At 35.9% G+C, this 18936-nt stretch overlaps 2 protein-coding genes across 2 annotated transcripts; one reads left to right on the top strand and one right to left on the bottom strand.

Annotated features, from left to right (window-relative positions):
- Positions 1–639: 639 nt before the first annotated feature.
- On the bottom strand, positions 640–6095 carry LOC113115949 (receptor-binding cancer antigen expressed on SiSo cells-like). The gene is made up of 7 exons (XM_026283695.1): positions 5821–6095; positions 5300–5396; positions 5046–5124; positions 3932–4090; positions 3282–3389; positions 3055–3146; positions 640–1828 (listed from the first exon to the last, which is right to left on the bottom strand). Exons 2-7 carry the CDS (start codon positions 5380–5382, stop codon positions 1711–1713), a joined length of 639 nt encoding a protein of 212 aa, XP_026139480.1. The 5' UTR covers positions 5383–5396; positions 5821–6095; the 3' UTR covers positions 640–1710.
- Positions 6096–7044: 949 nt separating this feature from the next.
- zdhhc3a (zinc finger DHHC-type palmitoyltransferase 3a) lies at positions 7045–17746 on the top strand. The gene is made up of 7 exons (XM_026283694.1): positions 7045–7283; positions 8184–8503; positions 9362–9486; positions 10576–10672; positions 11444–11525; positions 14135–14265; positions 16174–17746. The coding sequence occupies exons 2-7, from the start codon at positions 8204–8206 to the stop codon at positions 16330–16332; spliced, it is 894 nt and encodes a 297-aa protein (XP_026139479.1). The 5' UTR covers positions 7045–7283; positions 8184–8203; the 3' UTR covers positions 16333–17746.
- The last annotated feature ends 1190 nt before the right edge of the window (positions 17747–18936 follow it).

Raw genomic sequence — 18936 nt, 5'->3', positions numbered from 1 at the left:
AAGACTGAGCAAATGCTTGCTGCTAGCCCAGTTGAACACTACAGTTACTGTAGCTATTTACTCTGTTCCAGACTATGTATTGTAAATGTTTCAATATTATATTTTGCTGAGGTGCCCCCCCCCACCTCACCCACGCCCCCCATAAAATCAATACAGTGCTTATATACATTTTATTTAATGAACATGGTCCAAAACAGAGACAAACTCATGTGAATACCATAAAGTCAGGTGTGATGAAGAAGCACAAAGCTGCAGAAGACAGCATGTAATGTATAATTCAGTCAGAGTTTATTTTCCTCTCTCATTCTAAGTGGGTCAGGCTGTGGGAGGGCTGGTCGGACGGATGGGGGCGTTGCTGAAGCAGATGGGGATTATGACATCACATTCTCAGAGCTGGAATATTCCACCGGTCCGGACAATGCGTCTGACCTTGAATATCACAAATGATAGCACATGTATCCAGCTTTATGATGCTGACTGAACATCTTAACAGTCCGAGTACAAACAGATTAAATTACGTCTAGTATTGCTGATTATGTTCAGAGACCCAAAGACGTCATCTTTAACACGACACGATGAGCATGTTTTTTGATGATGACAGTAGAAGATTCCGAAAGCCTCTGAATAAAGATAAACCACTGAACAGATAACCAAAATGTTTATTACAGCTAAGGCTGCACTGTGAAAAAAAAATGTAAAAACAACTTAAAAAGGGATGAGCATGCACAAATGGAAAACATAAATCATAGCAAAAGGTGTGATTTTATTCAGTTTTTCCATTGTTATCTGTACCTGTGGCTCTCATGGCTTCATGTTCCTTAATAATCATCACAGCATGCAGAGCTTAATTTCAGCATCAGCACCATCCTCCTCCTCCTCCTCCTCATTCTATCAATAAACATGATCAATTTCTACAATAAGAAATTCTTTAATAGCTAAAGAACAAACAGTGAATGCTTTTCTCTTAGTCATTGCTCTTCTCGGTAACACAGCCTTACTAAAAATAAAAGATGGTTTAGTTGCCAATTTGGATATTTTAAAAAGTTCAACGTTTCCATGACGACCAACCCACATCTCTTAAAAGCACTCTCTTCGAGCCTCGGTATATACTGAATATCTCTGCTCTCTATTCCCACAGACAATTAACCAGATGACTCAAAATATAAGGATTATTCACAATTAAACCCATCATTTCCAGGTAAAAAGAATTGCAACAGATAAGATAGACGGCTAAAAAGAATGTGAGGAGCAAAAACCCAAGGTTGCATAAATTTGATTCTTTTGAAATATTGAGATATCACCCATTTCTGGAGAGGTCCGGTGTTTAAAGCACAGACACAAGACTTTGATGAAGAAAAAGGCAAAAAAGGGAGGCAAAAAAGCTAAATCAAAAATGAACAGAATTCCTGAACTAAAATGGTTCTTCACGAAATCATTCAAGTGTTAGAAATACTGAAAGAAAGAAAAAACATTTCATTTTTTCTTTTATCGACTGCACCGTAAGAACAGTCCCAATAGCTCAAAAATAAACAAGAGGGACGAGTCTTGGTGCTGTGTTCAATCCAATACAAAAAGAAAACCTGAAGAAACAAACAAAAACAAAAAATCCCCAAATGGACAGCAGTGTGGCAGGCAGGACAAAACCAGGTCAAATGTAATATGAGCAGTTGTTTGGCTGTTGCTTTGAGTGTCCGGTGTGCTGTATTAATGTTAGGAAAGCTTGACAGCAATCTTCTGCTCTTTTTTCATCATTCTCTGTGCCTCTTTTTCCATTTTCTTCCTCTGTTGCTCTATTGCACGTCTCTCTCTCTCAGCCAGCTTCTGCTGCCTGTATTCACAATAGACAAAGAAAAATCCATTTCATTGCATTCATAAGTTTAAATAGATAATGGTTTTGAAAATCAATAATCTTTTTTTATCAGATTATTGATTTACTGTATCAGTAAATACACTAAAAAAACATACCCTTTCAAATATGATGGATAGATGTTAGATAAATGTAAAATAGCACTCTTAAAAATTACAACTGGAGTGGCAAGAATACAAACAGCTCAGTACTTCCATTGTATTTTTTATTATATATATCAACTGAAACTGTTATCAAGAGTCTTCATAATTGTGTCTTGTATGTATTACAGAAGAAAAAAATGCACACAGCTTTGGAATGACATAAGGGGTGAGTAAATGATGACAGAATTTCTAGTGATCTATCCCTTTAGTCGAGATTTGGCACAATGCAGAGGAGGTTGAAAGCAACTGTGCTTGTACACTGACACCTAGTGGACAAAATCAGAAAACCGCCATATTCTACCTCAAAATATTTTGAGTTCAATTATTACCAGACCATCACAGAATCTGCTCAGCTAATTTCTACAGAATTTAAACCTCTGACATATACACATCACATCATCATCATACCAGTTACAAAATATGTAACACGTTGCTTGTAAAACATATGTGACCCTGGACCAGAAAACAAGTTTTAAGTGTAAATTTTTCTGAAAGCTGAATAAATAATCTTTCCACTGATGTATGGTTTAATATTTGGCCGAGATACAACTATTTGAAAATCTGGAATCTGAAAAAAAAAAAAAATTCTCTAATGTTCTTAGCCATGCATATGCATATGCATATATATATATATATATATATATATATATATATATATATATATATATATATATATATATATATATATATACACATACACACACACACACACTGTATATACATACATACACATGGTAAGAAATTTACAAAATATCTTCATGAAACATTATATCCTAATGATAAAATGGCAAACTATTTGTTTGCTTTTTTTATGTATTTTTGGCTATTGCTACAAATATACCCTGAGCTGATTGGTTGAATTCGCCATCTTTTTCTGTTGCTTGTTTTGAGTCTTGTCACCAGGTTTTGGCGTAGTTTAGAGTGGGAAATGTCAAAATGTCTAACCGCTATGCAAAATGTGTACAGGTTGGCAGTCTTCAGAACCAGAAAACATTTTTTTTATTGCTCAGGACCACCTCATAGTCAGCTGGTCAGGTAGCTCACCTCAGCACATCCTCTGCCTCCCAGGCTGCATCTGCATCATCCTCCCAGGCATTGCTGTCCTCCTGCCAGGTGTCCATGTCCCCCAGCTCCGCCTGTAGCACACAGAGACATTGTGTTTCCTAAACATCATATCAATTGGAGGACTCCCAATAAATCTTTTGTTGCTGTTGATCTAAAGTGTTGATTTGCCTCACAATCGCAACTGTGATTGTTACACTGTCACTCACAGAGGGCTGGATGAAGGACATGTCCTGACTGGCTGCTAGTCGGCTGGAGAAACCTGAGGAGCTGTCTGGCATAGTGAAATTCAGAGGTTCCCTTTTCTTCAACACAATCTGGAAAAAGAGCACAAAATGGCACTGATTTTTTTTTTTATGGTTGAAAAATAAGAGACATTTTTTAACCCTCCTTTGATGAAATAAATGTAACGTCTTTAATATCTATTTATTTCAGCCTTGCTAATTACTCCAATATTTTGAAAGATATTGCACATATTACACAAAAATGGGATTGAGAAGGACTGCACTAGTGCTTCAACAATATTTGGCCCTTTTTTCATCACAAGGTGAAAGCTGTTATTCTCAAAACCCAAACTTACTTGATATTTTTACATGAAACTATAAAAGTCTCTTATTTTGATAGAATTTAATTTCTTCTTGCCCTAACTAAAGAAATAAATTGTAAAAAAAAAAAAAAAAAAAAAAAAGTAGTGTTTTTATTGTTTTTAAGAAAGAAAGCGAAAGAAGAATGTAAAAACATACAATATAAAACTACAGGGCAGAATAAAATACAAACTAAAAGAGAAGTTAGAGAGAAATAAATCAACAAATCACAGTGAACCAGCAGCAGATGAAACCCCTCCTAATAATCAATCTACCTTTTGTGTTTTCCTGATGGTGGGAGCCATGTCTTTGAAGTAGTCTGGCTCTTCTTCTTCATCTCCGTTCTGTGGAGGTGGAACCATCCCATTGCCACCTTCAATTTTAATACTTGTTGGAGCTTCCTCGTCCCATGAGCTCCAATCCTCAATCTCTGGCTGAATTGAATTATACAACAAACATTCACTCACATCAAGCTAAGGCCAATGGTAGGAATAGTCATGCCCAGTTTATTTCTACGTGAAAGTGTGCTTTATTTTTGTTATTTTCATAGACGCGTAAAAATGTGTGGCTTCTTTTTGTGAAGGACCTCCATGATCATTTAACCATTCGGACATGGTCGGTTTCTAAAAGCTCTTTCTTTGTTTACATGCACTATGAAATAGTGAAAAATGCGGCTTCTGATGCTATAATGGTATTTTTTCCCCATCTATTCTTAAACATATTTTTTCCTGAAATAAAAACAAAAAGTTTTTGCCACTATTAAGGCCAGGACATCATTTTCTAGACAAGTTTGTAATATTTTGAAAGAAGTGTCTTATGCTTTAGACAAAGTATTTATATGATCAATAATACAGTATGTGTGTATATGTATATATATATATATATATATATATATATATATATATATATATATATATATATATATACACACACACACACACACACACACACAATGTGAAATATCGTTAACTGTTTTATATTTTAATATAATTATATAACTGTAATTAAATTTATTCCATGGCAAAGCTAAATTTTCCGCAGCTAGTATAACAGTCTTCAGTCATATTATCCTGTTGCTTTTAAAAATATATATTTTTTATTATTTCTTATTATTTTGGTGGAAACTGTGACACATTTTTTACAGTAGTAAAAGTAGTAATACAATATTATTCAGTATTCTTTGATCAATAAGTTCAAAAGAACATAATTTGTTTAAAATATAATGTTTTCTGACAATGTGTATTTATTTTGAAAATGTATTGCATGAATTTGCCCTTAAAAAAATACTTTCTCTGTGCAAAGTATTTTTCTTATGACCCATTTCTTAAGCAATATTTATTGTAAATATTCATGACAGTCTCCAGCATGATTCCAGAATTTTTTATTTACCTGTTTTGCCCCAGAGGAATAATCAACTGTGGTCGGGAGGCTGATCTGATCCCCACTCAGCTTGCGGGACCTTCCAGTCCTACAGTAACAAACAACAACAGTCAAAACACAGCGTAGCAGAGTAAACTAATCACCACAGCATCAAATCTGTAAGGGACATGCATTCATCTCTGGATTCCCTGAAGTTAACAGGCTTCAGACTGACAATTCACAAGATGAATATGCGAGCAATAGAACAAGAGATTAATACTTACCTACAAATCAATCTTTTCAAGAATGAGAGAATAGATGCCAAGCAGGTGCATATCTTAAAAAGGCGAAACTGTGAGATGGCCATGTTATGAGTGATATCTAAATAGAGACAAAGAATACAGGGAAAAAGTGTATGTATTAATTCATACATTCAAAACAGAATTAAAATAAGCAACGTCAGCAATTCAGACATGAAGACTAGGCACTATAAGAATCCATGCAAAGTCCTCGGACACTAATTGTTTGCTAATTTTTTTTCCGTTTTGAGTTTTGATATGGTCCATACAGTTATATAATGCTATTTTGCGTCATCCAATTTGCCATATTGACCTTTACTAGCAGCAATCAAGGAAGCATGTAGTACCATAGCAATGGCTAATGTTAGCTACAAGCAAAGCCAGCTAACTAACTAAACATCTATGTTTCCTAATGAGGTTACTTCGCTTAAGTTTATATTCAGAGAGCTTGTATGCGTATATGCGTCATGAAAGGGCAAAAATCAATCTTAGTAACGTTAACTCACCGGTTTGGTCAATTAAAGAGAGTTGATGTGGATAGAATCATAGCACGGGGCTAGCAGATTGAGGCAAACACAACACTTGGCCTTTACAGATGGGACGAAACAGGGAGATTACTGTGTTTTGGCAAAGAAAGCTTTCAGGAAAGCAGAGCCATCATGAAGAGCGGCTGTCAAGTTGGTCATTCTCATCCATATTACTGCAAGCAGCCATCGCGCCTTCATTGTACAACCTCACACCAACAGGGAACTGGACTGGAGCCTGTGGGTTGCCAGGTTGTCCGCATAAAATAATTTTCCTGGGTTAAAGCGTGTAAATATTTATTGGTGTCAGGAAAAGACCCAAATACACAATATGTGTTTATGAAAAAAAAAACACACACACACACAAAAACACACGATACATTAACCATTGTTATTTTGTAAGAGCTGTTTCTGCACATTAAGCTAAATACAAATATAAAATAAAATTGCAATTTAAATACATTAAATAAAATTATCGGTGTGGTTTTGTCAAGCAAAATATTTTGTTTAAATTTAATGGTCATTTACAACTTGGCAACACGCATGCTGGGCTGTTTTGCGCAAATTTGAAGGGACGCTTTACATTTTCTGCCATACCACAAAATAAAAGTCCGTTCTAAAATGTACTTTTTTTTCTTTTCTTTTTTTCCTTAATAATTGCAAAAAAAATCTAAATATAATTAATCTTGCACACATTCTATCAATCTATCCTGAAATGTATAATTATAAATAAGTAATGCATTAAATCTGAATTTATGTATTTATTTATATTTTAAAGCAATCCCTTTGTAAATTTCTCAGTGTCCATAAAAAGTGCCAGATATACAACGATATTATCACGGGGTATCTGTTTACTTTTCTCTGCGCTAAGAGGACGAACCAATCACAGTCGTGTGTGATTAATTGAATGCCTATATTTTAAAGGCATTTTGCAATGATACTTTTTCAATGACATTCATTTTGAACCAGATTCGAATTCTTATGAAGTAAAACATTTAAATGATTATACTTTTAATGCTACAAAATATATCCAATAGTATTAGAACAACCTGAGATTTGAATGCGGCTCAATGGGATATTGGGCTGACTGAGCCTCTGAGCTCACTCAAATAAAAGACCTCAAGTTTCAGTCTCACAGGCAACGCCTAGCAATCCACAGATTCGTTTTCTAGAAGTGGTTTCCATTTCGGATCGTGATCCGGTTGCGCCTCTAATGAAAGGGGGTGTGGCGATCAGTTTCTCCAGTGAAGGGAGGAGCTGGCACAGCAAAAAAAAAAATGCAGCATTTCTCCATCCCCCATGCACTAATTGGGTAAACCACATTTTTTGTTAAAATACTAATCTCAAACATGTCCCCCTGTTAGCACTGATCCATGCATTTTTGGATGTTCTCTGCCTTGAGTGGGCGAGCAGACGCGAGGAGCTCCATCAGTGTCGCCAAATATGTGAGTAACGTTAGTATCGCTTTGGTCTGGTAGCGCTGGTTTCTTTACACAGCTGGTTTATTTAATTCAGTGTTATTAAGTCAGAATCACGTCATTATGAACTGTTATGCCATACACTTTCTATTTCATGAGAATAATATAAACGTTGCGCTTGGATGGTGTATGCGTTATTGGGGATATCTTGGCACACTCAAGGCGTAATTCACACCATTGTGAGATTATGTCACGATTCTGCTGCTTTGACTTTACAAACCAGATTTTGGGCTGTTTGGTTAAGTAAATAATTGTTTACACATTTTGAAACGCGTAATTTTAGTGCTAAATAATGTCTAGTACTCTTGAACAATGCACGACTGTCTCATTATGGACCCAAGTGGACGGGAATGCCATCAGTAGGCATAACGTTACAAGTTGGATGTAGTATTGATATGCGGGCCATAAATCGAAAAAAAAAAAAAAAAAGTGAATCTAAATTGTGTCTTCTAGTGACACTGTTGGCTCTGCTCAAGTGTGTTTATCTGTCAGACCGCATGCGTCCACTAAATATGACCTTCTGTGTCTCCTAAACCAGTGGTCCATGACCCCCACAGTTTACACTTTTACACCTATTTATTTACATGTATTTTCTAGTCTACTTTTTTTTTTACAAATAATTTTATATTTATTTTATCTTTTGTACCCACAAATAATTTTTTAACATAACTAAAAATTATCATGACCTTTTAGAATTTTATGAATTTCTCCTTGGTTGAGAACCACTGTCTAAATACTATACAAGATCTATACTTTGCTCTGCTTACCATGGTTTTATGTGAAATCACAATAGACTGTGCACCAACTTTTGTGATGTAATAAGGTAATATTATCCATCTTTGTCTCTTTTTCCATCATTTCTGACAGGATGGCATCTATGTGTTAGGATGAGAAGTCCAGTGCCGCGTTTCAGGGACGTCGAGAGGCAGGGCAGTGGCCTCCAGCCTGTACAATGTCTTCCTCCCTATCATGAGCGACAGAATAACATGTGGTTCATCCAAGATGTCTGCGGCATCGTTTGTGCGATCATCACCTGGCTTCTTGTCTTCTTTGCTGTGTTCGTTGTGCTGTTCGTCATGCTGATTCCATCGAAGAACCTCACCTACAGCCTGGTGAATGGCACACTCTTCAACAGCCTGGCCTTCCTTGCTGTGGCATCTCATTTCAGAGCCATGTGCACTGACCCGGTGGGTTTTTTACTTGTAATAATCAATTCTTTCATGGAGTCTACTGGGTAGGGGAGAAGATTTCCCATATTATGAGGGATTTCTACAAGTATATCAGAGGAATTGTATGTAATGCTTACGTATTATACTTACTATATCTAATATATATATATACACACACACAAACACACACACACACACACACACACTACTACTAATAATAAAGATAATAATAAAGTTAAGCAAAAAGTGACACAGAGAAACATCCGAGACAAGTTTTACAAAGCCATGAAAAGAATGAAAGGAAAGAGTAAAGATATAAGGTGTACCAAATACATGTTCCAAATAAATGTTTCACCATGCTGCTGCTGCTGTTGTTCTTTCAATAAGCACATTTAAAGGGTATACAATAAATGAAATGCCAAACGAACGTACAATAAAAAAAAACTTTTTTTTATCAAAAGTACATCGTCACCACATAAAATATAAAAAGTTGTAACAATTTATCAATTTTAATTAAATAAATGAACACGAAAACATCAAGTAACAAACTGACTCCAATATTGAAAACATTATACTTGACTCTGAACTGCTGTCAATCATTATTCTTTTGTCTATAATATTCTGTGACTATTGGTGCCCGTCTCACACCTAGATTGCCATTTAATCGTTGTTGTGTTAAGCGTCGCGACATGATAACATTAATCTACACCCCTCATCCAGCATCCAGCAGGTGTTGGAATGATTGGAGACAGTATACCGTCAGTCAGCCTTTTTGAACTTATTTTTGCCCCCAAACTTAGAATGATAACAAAGGTGTCATAAATGATTCCCATACTGCTATTAAACTGTTGCTGAAGTTTCCCGATGCTTTCTTAGGGAGCTGTACCAAAGGGCAACGCCACAAAGGAGTACATCGAGAGCTTGCAGCTGAAGCCAGGCCAGGTGGTTTACAAATGCCCCAAGTGTTGCAGTATTAAGCCGGATAGAGCTCACCACTGCAGGTGAGACAGGAGCATATGGAGACATTTCTATTTATCATGGTTATATTACTGTCCATGTTTTTTCTGCATTGAGATCATTTTAGATGCTTTCTATTCAGTTCTATTGTTTTATTACCATTTGTACAGCACATTCCTTAGAACATAGTCATGTTCAGAGTTAGTGTGTATGTATATACAGGGGTCGCACAAAATAATGTGAACACCTAATAAATGGGCAATATTTCATTATTATGTTTTTTTTTACCACCATTGGCCTTTAGTACAACTTCCAACCTTAGAATAAATTAATTCAAATGAATAGTCTCCAATGGATTGTCATCATCTGCCAGTCGTTTCAGAAATGTTATAGGGTGGAATCAGCGTCTCCAAAACTTCCCACAGTGGTTTGATAATATTCAAGTTGGGGGACTGAGCTGGCCAGGGTGTTCCAGCTGTCCAGGGTTTGTGATAAAAGGCATTCTTTTTTTCTGATTTTGGCATGTGTGTCTGTGATTTATAGTTTCAGCAGATGCAGCTCTTTCACAGATGCAAGTTCTCTGTAGTCTACTGAGGTTTGCTGTCATACTGCGGGAGTTTTTCTGTGTTGTTTGGACAGGATCCTTCTTAGGGTTTGACAGTCTCTATTATTCACTTTCGGGTTCCACCCATTATTCTTCTTCATTATGAAGTCTTCCCATGCTTTATGTATGCAATCATTATCATAAAGACTGGAAAACCAAACAACACTATAAAACACCAAACAATTGGGCTGGTAAATTCACAGAAGCTCCTGCTAAACAGACTTATGATATGGCTACCATTTCACACACAGCTTGAATTGAACACAATTTATCCACAACTGATATGCATATGACAACAGAAAGGATAAATAAAAGATAATAGCAATGTTTTCATTGTAGTTAAACAAATGATATTAACCCCTGTAATAATAAGTGCTCTCATTATTTTCTCCAACCCCTGTACATGAAGCTGAATGTTTTTGAAAACTTCAAACCATTGTTTAAGTTAGTCTTTCAGTTATTTGGAAGTGTTAAGGAGACTTTTTTCTTCTCTTTCTTTCCTCCATCCCTCTTTTCAAACTCACTTTAGTGTTTGTAAGCGCTGTATACGGAAGATGGATCATCATTGCCCTTGGGTAAACAATTGTGTTGGGGAAAATAACCAGAAGTACTTTGTGCTTTTCACAGTAAGTATTAAAATGGCTCAATATGCACAGTTCTAAAAAAAACACAGACACTAGGCGCATTTCCATTACTGATTTGCGCAAAACTTTGGCGATATTTTATAAATGTTGCTAAAAAAAGTATTGGGAAAGGATGGCGTTTCCATAAACCAATGTTATGTGACTAAATCATATCCTTTTGCCTCTTGGGTTAAGTCATGGCGATGAATTTTGGTGGGATTTTGACAGATTTTGGTTATATTTATTCAAATTCCCTTTTCACATTGCCTGAAAAACCACCTCATACAAGCTTGAAAACTTTTTGTTGCGATATATGGATGGTTTTGCAAAATTGACGCATCTGAAAAACTTGCAGATCTCGCTGAGAATCAAACGTTTCTTCGGGCTCTGCAGAATAGACATGGTTATCAGGTCTATACATGTATAAGAATAAGGGGGTTTAACCAATGCATTTTTCCCTGCTTTATCTTCACTTATCTTTCCATTTAGCATATTTTCAATTCGCAATTTTAATTTGCACAGGGTAATGGAAAAGTGCCTACTGTTGTGTTAACCACATGTTATAAGCATTTCATTTTAATGAAACTAAGAAGTTCTGGACTTGCTAATAAAAGTCCATTCAATTACTTCCTTCTGAATTTGAAAGTATAACTACCGGTAATATTACATTGATTGTAATGTTTTCAGTAGGGATTTAATCGTGTTTTATTTAATTATGGTTATTTAAAACCAACACTAACAAACATCTAATGTTGGTGCTGGTGTGTTTTTCAGATGTACATTTCGCTGATCTCTCTCCATGCCTTGGTCATGGTGGTCTTTCATTTTCTCTACTGCTTTGAAGATGACTGGACAAGTAAGCAAGAAAAGCAGCTTATTGTTAGCATAGCAAGATGGATAACTTGACCCCAGTGACCTCTAAATGTCAGGGTCAGATGACAGGCATGCAATTTAGAAAGTTATTTACTGGAAAAAGCATTCCAACTTTTGCAAATACAGATAAGTACTTCTTAAAGCGATCCGAAAATGTAAACTCTGTCATTTTCCTGAGCCTCCTTTCAAACGTGTATTTCTTTCCTGTAAACTTTGCTGACAAGATGCGCATTAAATATCGCATGCGAATTATCGTACAGCCTTGTGTGGAACAAAAAATTGCTGCTGAAATTTACTTAACGGTATTATGTAAATGTAATAGAATGTCCTTTTTATTAGGACAAAAAGTGGACAGGTAATGAAGTAGAAGCAGATTCAAATACACATGGTCACTGTTGGAGGACATTCTTATACCCCTGCCACATCTCCAGTGAAATATTATTTATTTAAAATTTTATTCAGCTTTGCATAAGTTTTTCAACCTGTGTTTGCTGCTAGCTTATACACGCACCGGCCACTTTTTTAGGTACACATGTTCAATTGCTTGGTAACACAAATTGCTAATCAGCCAATCACATGGCAGCAACTCAGTGCATTTAGGCATCTAGATGTGGTGAAGACGACTTGCTGAAGTTTTAACCAAGCATTAGAATTTGAAAAAAAGGGATTTTAAGTGACTTTGAATGTGGAATGTTTGTTGGTGCCAGAAGGGCTGGATTGAGCATTTAAAAAACTGCTGATCTACTGGGATTTTCACGCACAAACATCTCTAGGGTTTACAGAGAATGGTCCAAAAAAGAGAAAAAAGACAGTTTCTGGCGCTCAGTGGTAGAGCATTGTATTAGCAGTGCAAAAGGTCATGGGTTCAATTCTCAGGGAACAAATGTATAGCCTGAATGCACTGTTAGCCCTTTGGATAAAAGCATCGGCTAATTGCTGAAATGTAAATGTAAAATATCCAGTGAGTGGCAGTTGTGTGGACGAAAATGCCTTGCTGATGTCAGAGGAGAATTGGCAGACTGGTTAGAGATGAAAGAAAGGCAACAGTAACTCAAATAACTACTCATTACAACCAAAGTATGCAGAATACCATCTCTGAACGCACAACAGATCGAACCCTGAAGCAGATGGGCTACAGCAGCAGAAGACCACACCGGGTGCTGCTCCTGTCAGCTAAGAACAGGAAACAGAGGCTACAATTCACACAGGTTTACCAAAATTGGACCATAGAAGATTGGAAAAACCTTGCCTGGTCTGTTGAGTCTCGATTTCAGCTCTGACATTCAGAAGGTAGGGTCAGGATTTGGCATAAAGAACATGAAAGCATGGATCCATCCTGCCTTGTCTCAACGGTTCAGGCAGGTGGTGGTGGTGGTGTAATGGTGTGAGGGATATTTTCTTTGTACCAATTGAGTATCGTTTAAATGCCACAGTCTACCTGAGTTTTGTTGTTGACCATGTGCATATCTTTATGACTACGGTGTACCCATCTTCTGATGGCTACTTCCAGCAGGATAATTCACCATGTCACAAAGCTCAAATCATCTCAGACTGGTTTCTTGAACATGACAAAGAGTTCACTTTACTCAAATGGCCTCCACAGTCACCAGATCTCAATCCAATAGAGCAGTTTTGGAATGTGGTGGAACGGGAGATTCACATCATGGATGTGCAGCCGACAAATCTGCAGCAACTTCATGGTGCTATCATGTCAATATGGACCAAAATCTCTCAGGAATGTTTCCAACACCTAAATCTATGCCATGAAGAATTAAGGCAGTTCTGGAGGCAAAAGGGGCTCCAACCCGGTACTAGCAAGGCGTACCTAATATAGTGGCCAGTGAGTGCATACTCAAAGTACAGGTTCTTTAGAAGAGAAAAGAGTTGTTGGAATGAATTTCAGCATCACAACCATTCAAAAGGTTGGGGCTAGTAAGATTTTTTTTTTTTTTTTTTTTTTTTTTAAAGATGTTTATAGTTTTAGTCACCCAAAAATGTAAATGCTTTTACTGACCCTCAAGTTGTCCCAAACCTGTATGAGTTTCTTTCTTCTGTTGAACATAAAAGAAGATATTTTGAATAATTCTTGTAACCAAACAGCTGATGGTAGCCATTGACTTCCATAGTACAGTATTTTGTTCCATACAATAAAAGTCAATGGCTACCGTCAACTGTTCGATTTGTATTTTTGATAAAATAAGTGCAATCTTGCTGATTATGAGACTTCTTTCATAAACGTGAAACAAATCTTACTGACCTCCAAAAATTGAACAGTAGAATATAAATGTCAATCCAAAAAAAAAAAAAAACAGTGTTACCAGTGGCGTTTTTAAACAGGTCACTAGTATATTGTTAACCAAGCTTTGTGAAATGATCAAACCTCTTAACCCACGTCATGATGTGTTTCAACGCTTTCCAAGCCTATTATGTCCCAGTTTGCACCTACACATAGACACGTGTTGCCAGATACTCACCCTTTTTTTTTTTTTTTCATTACAAATAATTAAACAGAGACAAAATGAACCTTGGATTTTATAGTTGTGTTGGTATATTGTATAGCTGTATGTGTTCCCTCTCCCCTCTTGACCCCAGAGTGCAGTACCTTCTCCCCTCCAGCCACTGTCATCCTCCTCATCCTCCTGTGCTTTGAGGGCCTCCTCTTCCTCATCTTCACCTCTGTGATGTTTGGCACCCAAATCCATTCAATCTGCACAGATGAGACGGTAAGAGATCGCTTCCTTTCAGCTGTGGGTGAACGTGGTGGAGGTAGTGCTTGTGGTCTGATATTGTTATTTTATGGTTAATGCATGTGGACAGCTTTACCAAAAATGGGCTTGAAGTGAAATGTAACACATATGCAACAATTATAACTAGGTCTCTGTGTATTAAATAATACATCCAATCTATTTGTTTATGTTGTTATTCTTTTTTTGCTACATTTTTTACATTGTAAGTTATAATTAAAATATGCTGTAAATTGGTGACACTTGACACATGAGTCCAAACTATCCAGTGCTTCTGGTCAACTTATTGCATAAGACATGGGACCCTATTTTAACATTCTAAATGCAAAGTGTAAAGCACACGGCGTAGGTGTACAGGGCGTGTCCAAATCCACTTTTGCTATTTTAACGACGGAAAAATGGTCCGTGCGCTGGGGCGCATTTTTGGAATGGGTTATCCCTTATCTCTTAATGATTAATGGGCATAACATTCAATAAACCAACCAGTGTGTCATCTCCCATTCCCTTTAAGAGCAAGATGCGCTCGCGCCATGGTGGGTCGCTATTTACACAGCAGAATTTATTGGCGGAAAAGCTGAAAGTTTCTCAAGCGAAGAAACCGATCTGAACATGCACGAAGTTAAAGCGTGCAAGCAGATCATCTACGGTACAAGCAGGAATCCACCAAAGCTCCGTGCGATGAGTCAGTTAATATATATATATATATATATATATATATATATATATATATATATATATATATATATATATATATATATATATATATATATATATATATATATATATACAGTATGTGTGTGAATTGGCACGATTGTTCAATTAATTAGCCAATTTCATTCATCATTATAAGTAGTAATGGGCTGAATTGCAAATAGGTAGCCTAATTCTAATACACGCAATGACTATCATTATATTATGTAATAATATATAATATTCTTTTACACTGTAATCCTTTTGTTTTTAATATTTGGCATGTGTGATGCGCATCCCTGTGTCTAATAAGAACTCAACGCGCAATGTGGACCCTCCAGAGGCGCATTTTCTACCAACACGCTCTTTAAATAGCAAAAAAATATTGCGCCATTGACTTTGAGGTTTGAGTTGGTCTATGGCGCAGTCTATTTTCTGCTCCTTAAAATAGCAGTGTGCCAGGAATGCACCTGAACACACCTCTTTTTTGCTCCCATGGGTGCACAAATGAGCGCAAATGCATTTGCTAATTAAACGATGTGGCGCTGGACGAGAAAATGCGAATGGCGCCGGACTGAAACTAGCAAACACACTTGCGCTGCGCCTTGTGTCACATTTTGCCGGGTGTATGATAGGGCCCATGCTCTTGTGAACATTATTATTATTAATTGTTTTAATTTTAAGTATATTTATAGTTTTTTTGTTCTGAAAATAGGATGAATATTGGATGCAGCACATCATCCCAAAATAAAATGCTCTCCGTTTTACATATTTTTCCAATATGATGAATAAACCTGAACTATTATCACCTCTCTTTCTTGAATCCTTATTTGATTGGAATATTGGGAGTAAAGACAGTTTTACATATTAAAAATCCTAAAAAACAGTTATCTGTTAAATAACAGTTACAGTACCATTTTAACACATTACTGTTTGAGATACATACCGTTATATAATATATTATACTCCAAGATATTTTTATAAAAATAAGTGGGCAGTATATACTGCACTGAAAGGACTGAGCAGTATGCTAGTATTGGTATTAGCATGACGGTTCACTGTGAAAATCACTATATATAAACTGATTTCAGATAAACATTTGGATGAAGTTCTTTGTTTTATGGAATGGGTCAGTTGTTTTTCTTCTCTTTTGTAATATCCACACACTCTGAAGTCTTGGTTATCTCTTGTTTTTAGGGCATAGAGCAGTTGAAAAAGGAAGAGAGAAGATGGGCTAAAAAAACAAAATGGATGAACATGAAGGCGGTATTCGGACACCCCTTCTCGATAGCATGGTTTAGCCCGTTTTCCACCCCCGACCACGGGAAAGCTGACCCCTACCAGTATGTGGTCTGAGCTCAGGAAGCTTTATGCTAGAGACTCAAATATGCCTGGACTGCCCTTATAAACAGTATCTTTTAATTTGTATGTAATCCCAACTCAAACAGAGCATATACCAATGAGAATAAATCCCCTTCATCTTTCAGGGAACAAATCATTGCATATCCAATTATCCTTGCCTCTATTTATTTTAATTCAGAACAGAAAGTGGATGCTTTATCATGTCATAATCTCAAGCATCTCTGCCTAGCTACACCCAAATGAAGATGAATGTTGCGCAGATAATAGAAGCCAATTTATGCTAATATAATCACTATTGTAATCTTGCCAGACTGTCCAGAATGATAACCTACTTTCTGAAGGTACTTTTAAACAATGTTTATATATATATAAAATGTAAAAGGCTATTTTACCAAGGATGATAACTGTAATGATAACTATAAATAATTCTGGGAGAATAGTGAAGTCCACACGACATCTACTTTTTAAACAACAATGACATTAAGGAACAATATAATTTGAATCACTCTGAACTATTTTTTTCCAGCTCATGAATTATTAAAAACAGTGACAGCCAATCAGATGCTTTTATAAGCACTGCTATTAAGGACATATAGTTATAGTTATCCTTATATTTATCATTTTTGGTGTAAACAAGCCTTAAAATTATTGCCACTGGATGTGTACAAAATATAAAAAGTATATAAACAATATAGGAAGTTTAACAGGGGTGTAAATATGTTCTGACAGCTTGGATTCAAGTGATTCTCAACTAAATGATGCACTGATGACATCTGATCATAAATTGGTTTGATTATTTTTGAAAACGGTAATAAGCAGGAATGTAACTAAAGAGACCGTATTGATAAATACCGATAAAGCTATACACAATTTTCTTTTACATCCACAAATGACAGAATTGATCTATTATTAAATTCCATAATCAGTGCATTGTCAGCTCATTTCTACACCCCTGATTCTTAACATTGAAAATTAATTCCATTTAAATTACAATTACTTTATAAATGTAAAGAATGTGATTTGAGAAATCATGAGTACATTTGCTATTACATAAGATTTTGATTAATAACAGTACTGATGTCACTCAGCTGCCCTATAAGATTTACTTCCTGCACTCAATTTACACTCTGTACTTTTTTAGATCTGATTTATGTTTCCATAAACTTGGCTTGCAGAAATGTTTAAGAAGGGAACAGACTTAAAAAAAAAAAAACTGTTTTTGAAAACGTTATTGATTTACCATTGATGCCATTGTTGTGGTTAATTGCATTTGACATTTAATTAATATACATTTTTTTTTTTATGATGAACAGGATGATATGTGCTTGAACTTTTAGGTGTGTATGAAACAGACACTCTGTTCTTCTTTGGCAAATGGTAAATAATAAAAAGCCTGAACACTCGTCATTAGTGCTTTATGTGACAATGTGTCAAAGTGTCTGACAATACATTTCATATGTGAATCCAGTCTAATGACATGAAAATCAGCAGCTAAAATGCCATTCACTTTGCAAAATCACTGTGTTGCAATCTCTCAAGAGGTCCAAATGTTTCCAAATTTTCCTTGGTCTTTGTCTTCTTGTCTACTTCCTGTCTGTCTTTGACACTAACCTTTTTTATTATTTTTTGTTGTTTAAATGAGTTTCCTTGTTCAGAAATATATTTGTTTAAATAAATTACCTGTTTCATTGGTGTGAGATGGAGGTAAGCTTTGATTGCTACTCTTGTTCTTTCGACACAATGCACGCTATTTAAGATGATCTGTTTTTCTTTTCCTTTAGATACCTCATTTGTAATGTGAAGGCATGCTGCATGCTCCAAGTGTTTTTAACTTGTGCCATAAAGTGAAAGTCAAACCATTTCTTCCAGTCGTGTTTTTTTTTGTATTAAAGATTGAACAAGCATTCAGGTGCATGAGTAAAAGTAATCGCTCCCCATGACATTTATTTAAGCATGGTAACCATTTGCTTTCCTTTTCAGTTTAATCAGTGAAATTTAATTACTTTTTTTTGCCAATATGGATGTTGTTTTCTTTGTATTTATGGAGTCTATTTTTTTTTTTTAATCTTTTTCAAAAATCACAGTGTTGTTGTTTTTCTTTTTTTGAGGGCATTGAAAAATTTAAGTGTGAAGACCCTACAGGGAAGAAGACTCCTTGGAAGCTATGAAGTCAGCGTTCGGAGGTCCTCTTTCTATGGCCTGGTTGAGCCCATTCACAGATCTCTCATGACAGAAAGGTACTTTGGATCATGTTCTCATGTTCCCACAGGGTGAAATCATTGAGGAGGATGTGATTGAAATACCTTTGGAGCCTCATTAGGTCAAAAACCCTGAGACTCAATGGCACATTTTTTTGTTTGTTTTTTACCTATGGAATAAAACATTTACATACTGTACCAAAGTGCCTTAAAGCAGTATTTAAAACCAAAAATACAGCTAGCTCTTCTAAACTTATACTGTGCATAGAGAGATTGAGTTCCTGACAATGTCATAAAATATGTACTTCATTATCCCAGCTGTTCCTGGAGCAGTGATGTCTTTTAGACACTATAAACACTATAAAATAGTTGAAAACCAATTAATGTATAAATTTAGGTG

This window comes from Carassius auratus, chromosome 16 (assembly GCF_003368295.1).
Source record: "Carassius auratus strain Wakin chromosome 16, ASM336829v1, whole genome shotgun sequence".
In the NCBI taxonomy this organism is placed as follows: domain Eukaryota; kingdom Metazoa; phylum Chordata; class Actinopteri; order Cypriniformes; family Cyprinidae; genus Carassius; species Carassius auratus.
This window is presented reverse-complemented; position numbering and strand designations above follow the sequence as displayed.